The 20,272-nt window shown below is 31.0% G+C and overlaps 3 protein-coding genes and 1 pseudogene across 4 annotated transcripts; 2 read left to right on the top strand and 2 right to left on the bottom strand.

Moving 5' to 3' along the window:
* Positions 1 to 1,613: 1,613 nt before the first annotated feature.
* LOC145202180 (zinc finger MYM-type protein 1-like) lies at positions 1,614 to 3,257 on the bottom strand (annotated as a pseudogene).
* A 2,017-nt stretch (positions 3,258 to 5,274) lies between these two features.
* Positions 5,275 to 20,078, top strand: LOC149889159 (uncharacterized). 2 transcript variants are annotated; one of them, XM_090087795.1, is made up of 3 exons: positions 5,346 to 5,405; positions 5,637 to 5,824; positions 18,355 to 20,078. In XM_090087795.1, the coding sequence occupies exon 3, from the start codon at positions 18,387 to 18,389 to the stop codon at positions 19,839 to 19,841; it is 1,455 nt and encodes a 484-aa protein (XP_089943921.1). In that variant the 5' UTR covers positions 5,346 to 5,405; positions 5,637 to 5,824; positions 18,355 to 18,386; the 3' UTR covers positions 19,842 to 20,078. The 2 variants fall into 2 exon arrangements, with proteins under 2 accessions (XP_089943920.1, XP_089943921.1); XM_090087794.1 differs by lacking the exon at positions 5,637 to 5,824 and having other exon boundaries at positions 5,275 to 5,405.
* Positions 8,489 to 11,858, top strand: LOC149889161 (uncharacterized). Its single transcript, XM_090087793.1, has one exon. It carries the CDS (start codon positions 8,988 to 8,990, stop codon positions 11,697 to 11,699), a length of 2,712 nt encoding a protein of 903 aa, XP_089943919.1. The 5' UTR covers positions 8,489 to 8,987; the 3' UTR covers positions 11,700 to 11,858.
* On the bottom strand, positions 12,285 to 15,255 carry LOC149889160 (uncharacterized). Its single transcript, XM_090089196.1, has one exon. It carries the CDS (start codon positions 13,437 to 13,439, stop codon positions 12,285 to 12,287), a length of 1,155 nt encoding a protein of 384 aa, XP_089945322.1. The 5' UTR covers positions 13,440 to 15,255.
* Positions 20,079 to 20,272: the final 194 nt, after the last annotated feature.

The raw sequence follows: 20,272 nt of genomic DNA, 5'->3' as shown, positions 1-20,272 counted from the left end.
CCAGACCTCGGGATTTTAACATCAAACATTTGGATAAATCATGGATACTTTTGATATACAAGGATACTCTGGGCAACTATTGGTCTGTTCAACTTAAGCTTGCTTAATTAAATATCTTGCGCGACAGTTAAGCCGGGATCGTAACCTGGTGGCGCATCTTATTTATCTCACACCGAGGACTATTATTTCACAATCGCGCACGGTCAACCCTAATATCCTTGCGAAGATTTCCATCGTTTACTAAAAGACTGAGTTGTTCATCATAACATTAGAGCTTGGAAAACTTCTCTTCAAAACTTAGATTAGTATTAAGCTGAATATATGGTGTCATCCATGCCGTATGCCTGAAACGGACCGCTCGATGGATTTTTGTAACACACATACCCAGTGTTTGATAAAGCTTAAGGTTTCTATAATGTACAACATATCGCTTCGTTTTGCTTAGATCCGGGATCATCTTCATGCATTTGATGAACTTATCCTCTGCCCAATGGCAGTGGCGAATTAAAACTTTTCGGGGCCCGGGGCTATTTAAAAGTAGGAGGCCCCGTTCCACTAACAACGACATAAATGAGTAAAACAAAGACTTTCTTGAAAACGCTATCACTGATATTTATTTATATACAAATTTTATATTTATTTTATTAAATTAAGTTGAGTGATTTTTTTCTGCTTTTCTTCCCCGCAAACTCTGGAATCACATCGCTGAAATCCAAAGTTTCTAATAATTTTGACTCAATAGTTAATCTTGCTATATTACTTAAACGACTATGGACCATTGTTGATCGGTGCATGTTCTTAACTCTTTTAAGAGTAGAGAATGATCTCTCAGCCTCGCAATTTGTTATGGGAATAGTTAGAAACAAGCGATATGCTATATAAACATTTGGAAATACATCAATAATATCGGTTTCAACAATCCAATTTAAAATATGCAGAGGAATCAATGTGTTTTCAGTCTCGGATTTATCTTTTTTATGCGAAAAAAAACCCGGAGGCTGCAACTTTAATAATGTTACAAATTGTTCTATTTCAAATATGAAACTATCTTCTAAATCATTTGAGTACACTTCTACAATTTTTTTCGCGCCAACTTGCAATTCCATGGTACTAATAGTTAACAGCTTCGATAGAAATCCAAATAACTTATTTACGTGGTTGTAACCATCACTTCTTATAGTTAATTGTGTCAGAAGTTTGTCAATAATGACAAAAAATGTATTAACTCGAAACTTGTCGGATACGCTTAAAGAATCAACTTGGTTTTCTCCGTTGCTCAATTTTTTAATTACCTTTCTTTTGTTCTTATCCGAATAGTCTTTTTCAATAAACGAGCTAAGTTTTTTTGATTCATTCTCAAATCTTGTAAAGTCGTTTCGTATGTGATGCCAAAGTACAGCCATGAATGCAAACTCTAGCTTAGTGATCTTATTTAATAAACACAAAGCTTCATGACGAGTATCAGATTTTTCTTCTGTATCCTCAGCTATATGACATAGCGCTGCATGAATCCCATCAAAATTTTCTACTAAACTTTTTGAAGCATCTGACCTACATGACCATCGTGTATCTGATAGGCGCTTGAGTGTAGCATGATTTCCTTTCAATAAATCTCATCTATGTGTTGAAGCTACAAAAAATGAATACAAACTCTGGAGAACGCCAAAATAGTTGATAGAATTGATGCACTCACTGACACTGCACTGCCCTACTAAATCTAAAGAATGTCCAGCGCAGGGGACATAAAAAGCTAATTCACTCAGCTCTTTTAAACGTGATTGTAATCCAGAATATTTACCAGACATATTGCTTGCATTATCGTATGCCTGTCCCCGACAATTGGTTATATCAATATCATATCTTTCCAGTAGATCTAAAATGTCAGTAATCAAAGATTTACCGTCGTGGCTTTTAATTTGTAGAAAACAAAAAAATCGTTCATAAACATGGCCATTTAGATAATAACGAAATATCACAGAAAGTTGATCCACGTGAGAAATATCAGGAGTCAAATCTACGATAATTCCCCAGTATTTTGCTTTTTTTATTTCGGTAATAATGTGCGTTAAAACCTTTTGAGACATAATATCAATTAGCTCTTCACAAATAGTTTTAGACAAATAATTTACACTACCTTTGCCTTTATTTGCAAAAGTGTCAATGTGTTGCTTTAAAACTGGATCAAATTGAGTCAACAGTTCTAACATGCCTAAGTAATTTCCGTTATTTGACGATCCTATAACTTCATTATGGCCTCGAAATGCTAAACCTCTTCCGGCTAAAAAACGAATAACCGCTACTATTCTATTTAAGATTGCAGACCAATAATTAAATTCCCTTTTAATCTGGCTTACCATATATTCATCGACATGAGTATTTTGTTTTATGAATTCTATCCACCTAATCATACATTGAATATGTTCCTTGCTGTTTTCATGGCCGAAAATAGTTTGTTTAGCTTTTTTCCAATTGCAAAAGCCACTTTTGACAAATACGTTGTCGTAATCGGTTGAAATCTACTTGCAAACATAACAAAATACACATCCAGTGGATTCAGAAAACATTAACCTTTTTCGGTCACACTTTTCGCCATTATTCATCACTTTTTGAAAATATTTAACTGAATAATATCTGTACTGGTTTTTGAACATCCGCTTCGAAGATTCGAAATTAGAGTCTTTATTTTGAAAAAAAGCATACTCCTTGTTTAAATACTTCATACGTTCATTTTCCTTTAATTGTAATGGCCATAAAGCAGGGTCTTCGCGTAGAGTGGTTTCTAGGAAAAAAAATCATGATAAATAAGCCTAATAAAAAAATAATAAGTGACAATTTATAGAATAAAAATATTAACTGCCTAAAAAGTAAATTGTTTGTTTAGCAGATGCTAGAGGTGTCATTAAAGATAGTAAAAATTGGAGTACCTGAGTCAAGCTCATTATTATGCATTGTAGATTTAACACTTTCAACTTCTTGAATTTCATTTGAAGGACCTTGGCAGGCTACCTCATTTTCCGTGTTATTGTTTTCATTTTTTCTTTCATTGTTTTTATTATTATCTACAGTTTGTGGAAATTGCATATTAGTTTGGTTTGATGAAAAAAAATTTGTCATTTTCGGAAGTTTAGCTACCATTTCCTCTCTCTCTTTCTTCAATCTTCTTTTAGAAGCTCCACTTTCATATTTTCTTAGCATTTTAATTATAACTGTATAACCTGAAAAGTGTTAAACTGTTCTTTTTTTCTCTTTCACGAATTTAGCGCTTCAGCTATTAAATGCATTCACACAAGAACTCTTTTGTGCGGAAGTACAAAAGAATTGTAGAATTGCTAAGCATGGGAATTTCGGCCTTCGAAATCGACGAAATTAAACGAAATTCGTGTTTCAATTTCGGATCGAAATTGAGAACGAAATTTCGATTTTTTGGATTGTTTAATTTCGCAAAAAAATTTCGTATAATTTCGGGTCATTGAAAGTAACGAAATTGACACGAAATTAAACATAAGTTTTAATTTCGAAATTCGTGAATTTGTAATGTTTAAAAATTTCGTCTTTCGAAATTCAATATAAATTTCGATACGAAATTGAAACACGAATTTCGTTTAATTTCGTCGATTTCGAAGGCCGAAATTCCCATGCTTAAGAATTGCAATCGTTAATGCATTTTCAATAACAATATAGTTATTCAAGTCATTAATAATTTTCCGTAGGGAATTGTTTTTGTAGCACTTTGTACAAATGTTATATTCAATTATTGCTATAAGGCGCTGCTACTAATCTAGTAATTTTTTTTTTGTAGAAGTAGTTGCGCTCCTTCGATGTCAAAGACCGGAAAAAATATATAATGCAGCGTTTTTGTTGACAGTTATTTTATTTTTGTGCTTTTGTTTTCAGACAATTTAGTAAATTTAACTTTGGCTCTTTTAAGTTAATAAAAGATTTAGTTTTCAAAGTTAATAAAAAATTATTTACTTTGTTTCGGGGCCCCTAAAATTGTGGGGCCCGGGGCTATAGCCCCTAGCCCCCCCCTTGATCCACCACTGCCCAATGGGTATGCATCGACCACAAGACGTCTGTAAGACGTCCGTAAAACGTTATGCGGACAATGTATGCCCACTGGGTAGTTCATTAACCAAACTATATTCATCGTCATTAATTGAAGACCCAGGTACGATCATCGCTTCCGGTGCCAGTAGATAATCATTATGAACATTTGCAAGTTCTCGATATCAGATAAGAAATGTTGTGCAGGTTTGAAGAATCACGGCGCAAAAAGCAGCTGCTTTTTCATGGTTCAAAAACTTATGCATATGTTTTTTGAATCAAACTTAGATAAACTTTAATATAACGTTGATCTGTTTTTTTGTTATCAACGTTTATCTAACGCTTGATTTTAACGTAGATTTTGCGTTTCCATTTTAACCAAAACTCAACCATTTTTTCAACGTTGATGCGCTTTCTGGGGATGCAATTACTTGAATGTTAAAGCAACTGCGCTGAAATTTTTTATCTTTTGCATGATTCTTATCCAATGTATTACTTTACAGAACAACTTCACAACACAAATATGATTATTATACGTATATGATGTTTGATTACATAACTAATGAAGAAAAACTCCTACAAAGATTATTTGCTATAATCAAACGTTTAATCTCGCCAAAGATGCAAAGATCATCCATACTGTCCCTACTTACAAACTTATCTGTGATCTGTAAAAGTGACGTAAATCTTTCGTAATGAGTAAAAAGTTTAATTTTAAGTTTCAATTTTAAATCATGAGGGAAAATGAAACTAATTTTGGTGCAACATCCGGTCGTTAAAAACTTTCGTCATAATATTAAACAAAGACATCGGAAAAAAATAGCATCTCATATTTTTTTTTCTTTTTTTAAATTACAAATGTTTAACAAACAAACGATATAAATCAACGTCGCAATTTGAGTTGAGCTAAACAAACATTTTCAAGGTTTACCGAGAAGTTCGTGATGATCAAAAAGACAAAAAAACAGATTTACGTTGAGATTAAAAAAAAAACAAAAAACTCGCATTACAATAGTGAGCTCTTCTGCAAAATTATGCTTTGATCATGAAGCAATCCCATGATATAAAGTCCAGATTTCTTAACTAAAAATTTATTAAATAATAACTGGTTAAGTTTCTATAAAAAGCGCAAAATTAATTCGTTTATGAATAATCTTTAGAAAATTCTCGGGCTCCTATCCATTTATAAGAACGATGGAACCACCACGCTCCAGCGCATTTACACTTTAAGTAAATGCGTAATAGCCATTATTGACCTGTGTTTTAAGCTGTTTTCGTAAGCAATTTCCTTTACTTAGTAACACAGTAAACCTATTTAAGTAATATTAGTATTTTAGGAAAGTGGCAAAAATTACTGAATGGTATGATTTTTATCTTATTAATATTTTTCAATTTTTTATAAGAAAAATGTTAATTGCATTTACAATCATCTGTAAATGCAATTAATATTTTTAAAAAAAATTAATTTTTTTGCAATTAACTTTTTAAAAAAAATTTTTTGTCAGTGATTAAGGTACAAATATGAATAGGAACGCAAGTTGAAATTTATGATAAAAGAAAAAAATCTAACTTTTTTTAAAAAATATGTTTAGAATATTAACAATTACAACTTTATTCGCAAAGTGTTAACTTTACCGTCAGAAATCATGAAAGAAAAAAAGTAACAATTTCACCACAAATGTCATTCTTAGATACGCATTAGCAACCGAAATTAACAAAAGAAAGGGAAAAAAAAAATTATTAATGAAATAACAGATATTTTAACCCTTTGTGGTCCAAGGTGTGACAATGATTTTTTTTTTTAAATTGTTTTATTTTTTTTTTAATTTGTGATAAATCTACATACAAAAAAAAAAAAAGATTTAATTTTTTTATTTTAGCTGTCTTAAAAATTACTATGGGACAAATAAGTCCCGACAGGCATTATCTAAACCAACAAAAAGTGTATATTATTTACAATGTACAGATAAAGTTGTTCATTCATGAAACTCTTTAAAGCAGTTTCTTTTATCATTTATACATAAGAAAATTTTACAAGTGCTACACTTGAAAAATGGCCTTGCTTCAATCTTCTTTTTTGAACAAACTTCGCACCGTCCTCGTTTTCCATCATGATGTGGCCAATGAATTCCAAGATGTTCTTTACGAATTGATGGCACTACTGAATAATTTGACTTTCTTCTTTTGTTAGTAGTAAGTCTGTTGGAAGGAGATGATGTTATTGGTCTGCCAAGATTTGGTGGCTTCCCTTTCATAACCATGGATTGTGCAACTGATCTTCGAAAGTCAAGAAGATTTATATTTTCATTGGACATTTTTTTATAAACAACATAAGCATTGCAGATTGTTCGCTCAACAAGACCAAAAAAAATGCGATGCCACCACTTTTTGGATTTTCTAGAAGTGCCATATAGCGAACAAAGCATGTCAGCTTTATCAACCCCTCCCATAAAGGCGTTATAATCTTTTACTGCTTTTGGACCGCAAATCATTGATATGGTTCCATCCTTGTTCTTTCTCTTTATTTCTGATGTATCCGTTCCATGATAGTTTGAAATGACATGAACAGGTTTGTTATCCTTCCATTTAAAAACTACAATTCCATCTTTGGATATTCGATAATCAAAGTCGCCTCGCTTTAGGCACCTATCTTTTATAAAGTCTTGTGGCAGGTACTTTCTTTTTGTACGCAAAGTTCCACAACTTAGAACCTGATTAGAGAGTAAGTATTCCATGAGCGGAACAGATGTGAAGTAATTGTCAATAAAAACTTCATGAAACTTTCCTTGCAATGATTTTGTCATTTCATAAATGACTTTTTCTCCTAAACCAAAATATTTAGGCATAGCAGGATCAATTCTACAATTATCTTTTCCTTGATAAACCTCAAATTTGTAAAGGTAGCCATCCATATCTGCTAAGGACCAAAGTTTATAACCTCTTTTTGTTGGTTTCACAGGATTGTATTGCTTTAATGAGCTGCGCCCTTTGAAAAGAATCATGCTTTCATCAATACTAACGGAACGTAATATACTGTACAGTTCAGTAAACTTTTTATTCAAGCTGTCAATTAGTGGTCGCATTTTATAAAGTTTATCAGTATTGGTATCTGGAACTGCGTTATTGTCATTGACATGGATATTAGATAGTATCTGCAAAAATCTATTTCTAGATAATGCATTTGAAATAAACGGTACAGACAAATCTTGCTCGCCATTCCAATAATGTTTCCATGATGGTAACTCGTGATACCCCATCACCATGTTAATCCCCATAAATGCGAATAATTCAGCTTTTGACAATGCAGAAACTCTTTTTTGTGTCTGATTGATATACAAATTACTTTGGAACAAGATGGAATCCATTATTTCATTATCAAAATATTTTAAAAAGTAATCAACTGGTTTTTGGCAGTCAGCAAAATGCACTTTGACAGGTCCTAAAATATTAATGTAAAATAAAGTGAAATCATGTGCTTAACTATTACAAAGAATAATAAGAAACAAATTATAAATGTTATTTGATTAGTGAATGTATGTGTACATTCACATTCAGAAAAAACTCATAGAGAATATATGTATATATTCTCAATGAGCTTTTTCTGGATGAAAAATAAGCAAAACAAAAAAGCATTTTGAATTAATAAATAGAAAGGTACCTTCCGGTTGATTGAAGCTTGAAACAAATTCATTCTTTTCAATCTTGCTCCACTTTCTATCTTGCTCTACATTATAGTCATTTTTACCTGAAAAACTATTATAAGTATCACAGATATTGCCATCATATGAATACTCAGATGACTCATATTCAGAAACATCTACTTCAACTTGATTGGATAAGTCATCATTACACTGTTGTTCAGCTTGCAGTTTATCTAGTTCAAAATTCTCATCATCATCTGAATAGTCAGATAAATCACTGCTGTCTCCTAGGGGAATATCTTCTAAGATTATTTTTGTAGCTTCGGCAGCAGTATAATACTTTTTATGTTTCATTATTATTATCTCTTGAAGTAAATAAAATCAAATTAATAATACCAAATTAAATAAAATACATCCAAAACAGAGTTCCATAAAACCTGAAGGGACATATATGTCCCACAACAAAGTAGTGAAAATAAACAACCTAGAACAAACTTTCACCTATAAAATTTAATATATATTGATCATATTACTATTAAAGAACACAACAAAAAAGTTTGGGAATTCTGTAATAATTTGATAATGAATAATAAAGTTTTTTCTTCGTACTAAAATCAAAAACATGCGCATATCAGTTTACCTTTTTAAAAACTAGTATTTATGCCATAAAAGTACTATATATGCCGCAAAAAGTTGGTTTGAGATATAGCCAAACAATTATAGAAATGACATAATCAAAATATTTGACTTTCTTAACTTCAAGTGAATCGCCATAGAGCCTTAAGTAAACTGGGACATTTATGTCCCGTCGGACCACAAAGGGTTAAAAAATTCCCTGTTCCATTAACTTAATAAGTTACTTAAAATATTTTTTTTTTCTAAAAATAATAAACTAGAGGAGTGTTAATAATTTTTTGTATTATTATTTTAATTATTATTTTAATTATTATTTTAAATATTTTATTAAAAGCTATTTACTTTTTTTTAAATCTAAAGTAAAGTTATCATAAAAACTCAACAAGTGAGTATTACAACACACGTTATGCGATATAGAGTTTATCGTTTCGGTATACTCGTTCTCGCCAATTCTTTGGCGCCATAAAAATTCAGCTATGTAAGACTGAAAAAGCCATAGTCATAAGAAATATAAAGTCTGGAAGCAAACAATGACTAATTGTTTGAACTTATTGTATTCGATTTTTGCTATCACCAGATCTCCGACCCTGCACAAGTTTTTAAAAATCCTCTTGTTTTTCTGACAATCTGACTGTTTTTCTTGAAAAAACTCAAGATATATTGCCAATGCCGGGTGAAAACTGTTCAATTTATGGATGTTCTGCCTCAAGGAGATATACTGGAGTTGCTTTCTTTAAAGTTCCTAAAGAAACTGATGACTTTACAAAAAAATGGGCTTCAGAATTAGTTAACATTATCTTAAAAGATCGAGTTGTTGATGATATTCTTCGAAAGAAAATAAACGATTCTGAACATAAAAAACTGTGGATATGCGAGCTTCACTTTTCCCCTGAACAAGTTTGGTGTTATGAAACAAAAAAAAAGTTGAAAGATGGGGAACTTCCATCACTAAATTTACCAAGAAAGAGCTCAGAATCGTCAGCTTCAAGTGTTGTTTCTCGATCCTCATTGTCGATATCTAAGCGAGAAGATTCTCAATTACTTCTTGAGAGTTCTTTCACTCAATCTTACTGTTATAAAAACTTTGCTGGCTTCAAAAAACGTCTTTTAAATTTGTCCTCATTAAATAAGTTATGGAAGATTGAGTTTTTTGATAATTTGTGTTATGCTTCATTTAAATTATTAGAAGAAGTCATTCCAAAATCTGAAATTTTTATAGAAGACTCCTTATATTTTACTATTCGTGTGTATGGATGGATGTTACCTGAAACACATGATTTATATTTGAAATATAAAAGATCATTTCTAAATGTTGTTTTTTCGCAACTTATTTTTGAAATGGAATTTTTAGAATTTTGCAATGGAATAGAAGTTCCTGATCCTATTGAAGTGTTGAATTTTCAGAAGCATGTTGTTCCTAAAACTTTTGATTATTTTGCTTATAAAAATTCTTTATTAAAGTCTAACTTGCATCAAATTGAATTTTATTGCAGTAACTCTTGTGAATTGTTAGTCTTTGGAAAAAATCAGCCTTGCAGATTTTGTCATGAACTTAATGCTAAAGTAAATTTTAGTATACACTCTAAAAAATCTACTCTTAAAACTCCTGCTAAATTAAATGCACCTATCTCTGTAACTTCCCCTAGTAGAGTTAAACTGGCTTTGCAGCAATGCAGACTTCAATGCAAGCAATACAAAGAGGAAATTGAACTAAAGAAATCTGCTCTTAATAAATGCAGTAAGAAAATTTGTTCAGAACTTAGTAAAGATTTGATCTCGATTTATTCAGCTAGTGATCAAAAAAATATTCCACCGTTTATGAAGTTGTTTTGGGAAGAGCAGCAGAAGTATTTAAGTTGTTCCAATCTTTCATCTATTAGATACCACCCAACAATAATAAAATATTGTCTAAGTCTTGCTGCTAAATCACCATCTGCTTATACTGATTTGCGATATGATTCACAGACAGGTGAAGGTATTTTAACTCTTCCAAGCTTAAGAACTTTAAGAGATTACAAAAATTATATCCGACCTACTAGGGGATTTAATGCAGCTGTCTTAAGTGAACTTGCTAAAAAAACCCAAAATTTTCTTCCTTATGAAAAATTTGTTTCTATTGTTTTTGATGAAATGAAGATTCAAGAAGATTTAGTTTGGGACAAATACACTGGAGAGCTTATTGGTTTTGTTGATTTAGGCGATAAAGAAGTAAATATTTCTACTTTAAAAAATGTTAGAGAATTAGCTACTCACATTCTTGTGTTTCTTGTAAAGAGCATTGTTAATCCTTTATCATTCAGTTTAGCTACTTTTGCAACTACTGGAATTACATCATTTCAGTTGATGCCTATTTTTTGGAAAGCTGTGTGTTACCTTGAAAGTATGAACTTAAAAGTTATTTCTGCAACAGCTGATGGTGCTTCGCCAAATAGAAAATTTTTTAGAATGCATAAGAACTTAAATATGAATTTGTGTAATGATTTAGTTTACAGAGCTCAGAATATTTACTCCAACGAAAAACGTTACATATATTTTTTTTCAGATGCTCCACACTTGATTAAAACAGCTCGCAACTGCCTTGCAAATTCTGGTTCTGGACGAGGTACTCGTTATATGTGGAACAATGGTTTGCACATACTTTGGAGTCATATTTCACAACTTTATTATGAGGACTTAGAATGTGGCTTAAGATTAGTTAATAAACTCACAAGTGATCACATCAATTTAACACCATATTCAGTAATGCGTGTTCATTTGGCTGCTCAAGTGTTAAGTGAAACAGTTGGCAATGTTTTAAAACAATTTGGTCCGCCAGAATGTGCAGGAACTGCTCAATTTTGTCTTATGATGGATAAATTTTTTGACTGTTTGAATGTTTCAAATAAAAATAAAGCTGTTAAAAATTTAAAAGAAAATTTAAAACCATATGAATCTGTTAATGATGTACGTTTTGAATGGCTTGACAGTTTTCTTTTATATTTTAAGAAATGGAAAGAGTCTATTGACAATCGAAATGATAGGAGTTATACTGCTAATGCTAAGGCAAATATGTTTATTTCTTTGCAAACATATGAAGGTATCCAGATAACTGTTCATTCATTCAAAGAAGTTTGTAAGTTTCTTTTAGAACATGGTGTTCCTTACATTCTTTCAGAAAGATTTTGTCAAGACGATTTAGAAAACTACTTTGGAAGGCAGCGTGCTATTGGCAACAGACGTGATAATCCCTCTGTCAGAGATGCTGGCTATAATGACAATACTATTAAGTCACAGTATTCTGTACGATCTATTGTTGGTAATGTTCGATGTCAAAGACATAAATTTAATGAGATAGATGATTCACCATTGCCAAAGAGAAAAAGAAATCTGACAAAATAACAAATTAACTTTTCTAAAGTCCCAGACAGTGACTATAATCCTGTCAAAACAGCTATTTTCATAGCTACATATAAAATAATTACATTATTGGCTGGGATTCACTTTTAGTGCTTGTGTCAACAATTATTGCTTATTTATATTTATTTTGTCAAGACAAGCATTCCCCATTGATATAAGTAATTCCTAATAAATTACGATACTCTCAGGTGCTTAACTAATCCTCACATTTAGATTTTTTTCCCCATCCCAACCTTGTATTAAGCACCTGTGAGTATTACATTAAATTAGGCAAGCTAATCTCAATTTAGGTTGATATATATATATATATATATATATATATATATATATATATATATATATATTAGTATGATCCATTCACTTCATGAAAATTTCCTACACACAATTTACATATAAAACATACCATAAATACAAAACTAATAATCTCCTTATTATTTAACATCATATAACTAACAACATGTTTATTTAAAAAGAATTTAGTTGTTTTAGCCATAACATTTTTATTGAATTTGTGGCTATAAAAATAACCGTTTTGTATATTTTGGAGCAGATGACTGAAGACTGAAGTTATGGATCTACAACATTGCTGCACATTGCTTTTCTTATCTCTGTTCTTATAGAAGATTTGCGTGCTTGTCGCTTTTTGATCTGATGTTTCTCATGAATATCTCTAGCATAGGAAAAGCTTCTTACCCTTGTGAACAAAAAAAGCATACTTTCAAGAAGAGAGAAAGATATTTCTTTATCAATTTGCACTTCAGTACTGTAACATATATTGTTTAAGCTACTTATAATCACTGAGTCCTTAAGCATTTCATTAACCAGAGCTTTGTTGTTAATAGATGTTACAAAAGATTTGCTTTGTTTACGAAAAATTGTTTCACATTGTATAAAGATATTTTGAGCATACATGTTAGTTTTAAATAAACCACCTCTGTTCTTAGTATCAACATATATTTGAGTATCATGTGAATCAATTTTGCATGCTGATAATATTTCCATGGATTGTCTTTTATACTGCTCATCAGATTTAGAAAATTTGAACTTTGAATAAAGTTTTTGCACAACATAACCTGCCAAATATTGAATTATACTTAATTCTTTATCAGATAAAATATTGGATAATGATATTTCACTAATAGATGAAGTATTATGTTTACTTCCTGAAAGTTCTTTAAGTATGTGATTGGCAACTTCAGTAAGCAAAGTATTGGTCAATAAAACATCTTCAAACTTTGATGGCAATAAATTTTCATAAAGAAGACCATAAAATTGAGAATAAAATTTTTCTGCATTACCATTGTATTTTGAAATAAAAACCTGAAATTTTTCCAAAAGAGAAATAGAATCTTCAGAACTAAAACAAAAACTCTGCTTTGAAAATTTAACTCGAATTTCTTCAGGCAAGCATAAATCATTTGACAATTTATGCCCACATTCTTCAACAATTTTCTTAAGATCAAGATGACTATATTTTATGGAGTTTTTTTCTTCGCTAATTATGTTGATTTGTTCGTGTTTGGAAGTTTTATGTCTTTTCAGGCCACATTTCGTTTTGTAAACTTTACAACACAAGTCGCACAAAAAATTGGATACCAAACAACCTTCAGATAATAAAAGATCTAGATCTTGTTCAATTTCCATGTTATCGTCGAAAAATCCATCAGTAATAGCCATATACAGATCATCAAGCTGTGTTTCTGTGTGAAGTTCACTGCTCATTTTTTAAACTTGTGCAGGGTGAACGGGTCGAATTTCAAAGTTCAAGTTAAAACGGCAAAACAATAGGAACGGCCCGTGCTTCCAGACTATGTATTTCTTATGACTATGCGTTTCTTATGAAAAAGCGGTCTACTGATCCCGAGTTAACCACGCAACATTGAGGCCGACAAAGTTTCTTTGGTGAACAATTATATCATGTATGCCGAGATGCTATTCGAAATTTGAGGAATATCAGCATTAGATGTCCAACAACTTCATCAACTTCATCCACCATCACAGATTATTCGAATTCTAGGTAAAATCCATTGTTGATTTATAAGTAGCAGTGTTTCTCGCCGTTTATCAGGCATCTCTACTAGACAGCAGCGTCCCGAATGTCGCTATACGGTTCCTAAAACCCAATGACCCTGCCACGATTGACCACGATGATGTTTCTGGTGAAAACATTCAAACTCATCAATTTTATAAGCCTCCAAGTTGCGAATTTTTTTTCTAAATATTGCTTACAAGTTTCTCTCATAAAATTGCACCAATAAAAGTTTATAAATAGTTTATAAAAGTTTTTCTGGAGAGGCGTAGCTCTCGAATGATTTATACCTATGTAAAATCAAAGCACCACATGTATTGCAGCTATATAGGAGTTTTCAGAGGCAGATGACTTCTTTCAAAAAATGAATGGTAGCGCAGAGCTTGACTGAAATTGTCTGCATTACATTGTTTGCCATTAATCGGTGCCTAGCAGCATTATTGCAAAACAGAGTAATTATCATTGAATTCTGCAAATAAAAATGATATTGAAGAAAATTCTCAAAAAGAATTTCTGTTTCAGGTAAAAAACCTTATAAACAATTGTGATATTTGCTCTTCGTCTACCAGCCATTTTTCAAAGTGAAGTAGCGTAAAAAACACAGTTCAAAAGAACTGAAGTTTTGACAAGCCTAATAAAGAAGAACGGGGAACATAATCGTTATAGCAAGATAAAAATAAGGAAGGATGCTCAGTTTAAACTGCATGAAATAATCGTTGAACGAAAAAATCATCGAATGAAATATCAAACGAAACATTTCACAATAGAATATTTATTATTGGTTTTCATATCTCCAATTCGGGATGAATAACAGTAATCGCCAAACGTGCGTGTTTATACTAGGGATTGCTAGTATACGGTATACTAAAAATTTAGCGTACAGTTTACCGTAAAGTATACTGTAAAGTATAATGTAAACAAAACTTTTTATTTATTGATTTTTTTTATTCCTATTATTATAAATTTATTTCAGATCAGAGAAATTCATAGAATAAACAAAAAACAATTAAAAAAAAAATCCCAAACACTATCTTAAAACGGTGAAGAGCAGCACAATCAGCGTGGTTTAAAAATATAACAACTTAACAAATTATAGTTTTTACTAAGTAAATCTAAGAAAAAAAAATTGAACTAAAAAAATAAACACTTTATCATGATAAGTCAAATAAAAGACAAGGTCCATTAATTTTTTTCATTAAGATAATATAGTTATGAGATGATCAAGTCAATCCAAAAATATTTCACAAATAAAAGTAAGCAGATATACTAATCTGTATTCTAACTTTAACTATACCAAGTGTACGGTAAAGTATATCGTAAAGTTAGTATACTGTAAAGTTAGTATATCGTAAAGTGAGTATACCGTATACTGTAACCGGCGATCCCTTGTTTATATCGGATAAATTTTTTACAACAACAAGTGAACCCTCATTTAAATTATTTCTATTAGTAAAAATTTACTCAGAATTACTTAATTTTTCAAGCACCTCAGCAATAATTCCTAGCTTCTACCAGGTACTTTTTGATACTCGTTATTTTTTTAGCTTTTTATAATTTGCTTCTATAAGCAATATTATTATTTTTTTTTTTTTGTAAACATCGCACGCTGCACAAGTGTACCTTTTCAGAGGTGTAAATTTTTATTAAAGTTAGGATTGTATGTAGCCAAGGCAACTGGTTTCTTTTGAATCTTTCTTAAAAAGATCAAACTTTTTGAAAATCAAGCTTCAGGATTTAGTTTGGTTTCGACAATAATGCGATACCAGAATATTTCTTGGAATAAAGTTGATTTGGTCAATTACGTTCTGAACTTTGTGAAGCATTTGCTCTTTCCTTCGCTTTTATTTCCTGATTGTCTGTAATTTATCTCTTTTTAAATTCATCTTTTTTAAAGTAATGTCTTCTCTTCTGTGCATCACTTTCAAAAGTTTTAAAAAAGTTAATTTAGAAAAATTTTTCGATCTTTTTCATACCTTCTTGTTTTATTTCGCTTTGAAAGTTCTTTCTTTGAATAAGTTTTTTTTTTTGTATTGTTTCACGTTGATTGGCGTTGTGAAAAGCGTATTTGCCAGAAAATGACCGAAGGGTTCAAAATTATGTAAAAAGTTGATCTCAAACTTCTCTACTTACAAACTGACAGCATTTCTTTTGGACATCAATTTTTAAATACGGCGTTAAAGCTTTTTGGTTAGATTTGTTTTCTTCTAACTGTTGCACGAGGTTTCTTTTTATTAAAAAACTGTTTTTCTCAGCACACGGTTTTGTTAGGAAATTTTCTCTTCTCGTTTAGGACGGTTCTCTGCTCTCTCAGAGTAATGTTCATTTTCACTACTCTAACCATTTTGGTTTATAAATAATGTTGTAAGAGATGTTGCTTTTTTTTCCAATTGCTTATCATCATTACCTGATCCTGAAAATGGTTCATTTTATTCCCCAGAGAAATCAGAAGATTTTAATCGATTTTCGTTTTTTCTTCTTGCCAGTTCGGCGAGCAATTTTCCTCTAAACAAATTGGATTTCATTCTGAAATATACATTTTGCAATAACAATTTAGTTAACAAGACTCCTTAAAAATGTTTGCGTTTTGAGCTTTCAGTTAATGGTACAGATTAGATGCGGGTAGTTCGCATTTTTATAAAACCATTATTTATTACAAATAAATAAAAGTTTATATCAATGAGAAGAGCATTTAAGGAGACGCATACCATGTGTCTTTTTTAATGCTCCTATTATTATATTTGTAATTTTTAGGTTTTATAACAAAATTAAATTACGTTGCCTTTCGGATCTTTTTCAACAACATTTAAAATCCGGTTTTTAGTCAAGCTCAAGCTGCAGCACAAAAATCTTTTGTGGGAAAGGGAATAGGTGGGTGGGTGGGGTAGTTTCTACTAACTATTTTTTTAAGTAACTGACAACTAACTGATAGCTATAAAACCAGCCGTAAGAAGTAGTACACTGTCGTCTTAGTCCTATAGGAGCTCAATAGGACAAAGATTTGAGAAAGTCATACCATGTCCTTCAAAACCATCTGTTTTTCGTTCTAATTAACCTTTGGGTTGTTTGGAGATATGTTTTGGATTACTTTCCTGCGAAAAAAAGAATTAATTAACATAATTAACATAATTGCAGCCCAGATGGAAATGTGCTTTTTGTTCAGGAACTCTGTCGCAACTTTTTTTCTTCATTATGCTATTGATTTTAACTGATTCTCCATTTTTATGAATAATTTTAACTATTTTTGTTTTGTCTTTACTTTTAAAGAAGTCAACTAAACATGGCAGTGGTGTTTAACTTTAAAAAGTTCTATTTGGTTTCACATGGACAGTTCTAATAGTCATTAGTTAAAAATAAGGGATGATATTTTAGAATGAAGCAATAAAAATAATTTAAACTTAATCTTAAAACTAGTTCAATTAGTAGATAAAAATAAATTGAAGAAAAAAACATTTTTTTTGAAAACATAAAGATGATTGAAATTTCATTGTAATACAGACTATTTGAAATTAACAACATTTTAAGGTGAGTTTCCACTCATCCGTTTTAACTACGGAAAGGGATGAGAAAAATTAAACACGTGAGCATGCGCAGTGATTAGTTATCAAACTAAAATTACAAACTGGCCACGGGAAAGGGACGGGAAAATTAATCACGTGAGCATGTGCAATATGTAAATTAAGTTTGAAAGTTAATCACTGCGCATGCTCACGTGGTTAAGTTTCCCATTCCTTTTCCTTTCCCGCAGCTAAAACGGATGAGTGGAAGCTCACCTTTATAATTACTTGATTTTAAGGGTTACATAACGTTTCTTTTTCAATCGTTTCCTTTGATTGATAGTAAGCATTGGAATTTTGTTTTTCCGTTTCCAACGAATAAGCACTTCTTAATCATTCATTTGAAAAAAAATCGATTTTAAGTTTTATATATATACAAAAAATTTATATATATTTATATATAATTTATATTTAGACATGAATTCATACGATCCCAGAAAGAAATTTGTAATTCCTTCCCCTTTTTACTATTTTGTTTCAACCATTCGAGACATTGCGCATAATGGCTATTCAATTGGAACCGTCTAACTCATTTTCTCAGAAAAAAGAAATTACTAATGAATATAAATGCGTTTGCTGTTTTAAACGCATAAAAAGTTTTATTACCAAATTTGTCAGAAAATTCAATTTATTTTAAAAAAGCTGATAAAAAGAAGTTGGTTATGAAATTTGTCAGAAAATTCAATTTATTTTAAAAAAACTGATAAAGAAGTTGGTTATGAAATAGCTCTTATTAAAGTTTTTTTTATTGGATATTTTACAAAACTTTACAATGCAGAAAGCTCATATAATTTAAGTTTTAAATTAATATCATTAACCCCTTGAGTTTCGTTTGCATACTTTGCCATAAATTTACTTTTTAAATGAAAATGCAGATTGTTATAAGGCAAAAATATAAGAAAGTTTTGGCGTGAAACCGAATACAAGTTTAAAAAGCTGCACTGCGGGTGTCTCAAAGCCCTTATTGGTTTTTTGTTTAAAATTTGTTTAAACTTAGATGCAAAGTTTTTATATGAAAAAATATTTTATTTAAACTAATGGAACTGTTTTTTAGAGTTCTTCGCTAACTTCTCCCCAGCGCCAAAAATGTTAACTTCTCCCCAGCATCAAAAATGGCTGCTCAGAAGAAAACACACCACAATTGCCTTTTCTATTCAAAGCCTAATTCTAGGAATAGAATACAGTCTCACTCTTTTGACTCTCTGGTTATACATTAAAGAAATGGTAAACACAACATCTCCAAAGTTCTTTTACGCAGCTGTATCGATAGCTTATTTGCTTTCCTTGACTTTTATAACTCCGGTTATTGGAAGATTGGTTGATCGAACCCGTATGGTCAGAGTCACTTTTCTAATTTGTAATTGCTTCTTAATTGTTGGAAATGTATTGTACAGTCTGTATTTTTCACCCTGGCTGTTGGTGGCAGGAAGGTTCTTGTCAGGTTGTGCTGGTTTAGAATCGGTCATGTGCGGCGAATTAGTTCGAAGTTACCCGTCCAGTGAAACAACTTATCAATTATCAATCTTGTCCATAACATTTAACTCTGGATTTATATTAGGCCCTGGAATTAACTTTTTTTTTTCAAACATAGATTTCTACCTCGGACATTGGCACATAAAGAATGTCAATTTTATCGGGGTTTTCATGGCCATCGTTTGCATCATCATGGAAATATTGAGTTTAACTATGGTTTATGATTTATCGAAAGAATTCGACTTAAAACAAAACGAAGAAAATGATGCTGAAGTTTCTGAAGGAGAAACATCAAATGAGAAAGAGGCAAAACACTCTGGTAATTTACCTTCATTTTCAAAGGATGAAATCAAGTTTTACGAAGAATCTAATGAAAAGTTGCCGTTGGTTAGTTATTCAAAACAAAATGAGCTTCAAATAAACTTGGTCAATCAACCATCAACTCGCATCAGTATCTTCAAAATACTAAAACTGTTGTTTACATCATTGGATTCCTCTTTAATTTTGATTAGCAACTTTTTCATTGAATTTTTTATGGTCGTTTTCGATATGTGGCTACCGTTACTGGTTATCGAGACATTACATTTGTCTATACTAGAGCTAAACATTTGCGTTTTCGGCGCAGGGACGGCTAGCGTTCTTATATTGTTATTATATTTGTGTAAACCCGTATCTGATGAAAAACTTTTTATAGCGGTATTGATTGGATTATTAGGACTTGGCATCGTTAATATAAGTTTCATCGTTTTAACCTATAACCATTCTAAAGCTTTGGTTATATTTTTTGGCATTATCTCCATGATGTGTTTTGCCGGCGCAGGTATTATACCCGATGTCTTTCTCACAAGTACATTGGCCAAATTTGTTAGTTCAAAGGAGCAAGCTTTTGTTGACGGTATTCGTATCTCAATGCGTTGTGCTGGATCGTTGCTTGCTTTTTCAAGTGCTGTATTTATGTTTGATTACGTGGAGGTATTTGCTTCGGTATTTGTAATAATAAACTTTTGTTGTTTTTTTCTATTGATGGCAAGAAGAAAGTATTTATTAAATCCAAATCCAATTTTTTAATTCCAACAACTTCGTATATAATTCTATACAACTTTTTTTATATAATTCAATACAACTACGTTTTTTTTCAAGAGCTGATTGAAGTTTTGAAAAAGTTTTGACTATTTAGAGCTGAACCCCTTGGCTACGGACTTTAGTTGAGAAAATATTTGAAACGATATATTTTTTTGTTGCTTGGGGTAGTATTTAATAGCAGTACATTTTACATAAGAATGTTTTTATTTTTAAAATGTTGATGACATATATAGTATTAAGATGTCTTCAAGTAATTAGAATTGCAAAACAAAAGTAAATTACTAACTACAAAATAAAACAAAATTAATAACTACAAAATAAAACTAAATGAAATAAACTCAAGCTATAACAAATAAACCAATTACTAGTAATTATGCAGAGTGTGATTTTTTTTCAAAGCAAGTAGGTAAACGCAG

Source organism: Hydra viridissima, unplaced genomic scaffold (genome assembly GCF_058129835.1).
Source record: "Hydra viridissima isolate aposymbiotic clone 2 unplaced genomic scaffold, HvirCarnegie_v1 scaffold_5, whole genome shotgun sequence".
Lineage (NCBI taxonomy): Eukaryota > Metazoa > Cnidaria > Hydrozoa > Anthoathecata > Hydridae > Hydra > Hydra viridissima.
Note: the sequence above shows the minus strand (reverse complement) of the source record. Positions and strands in the feature narration are given on the sequence as shown.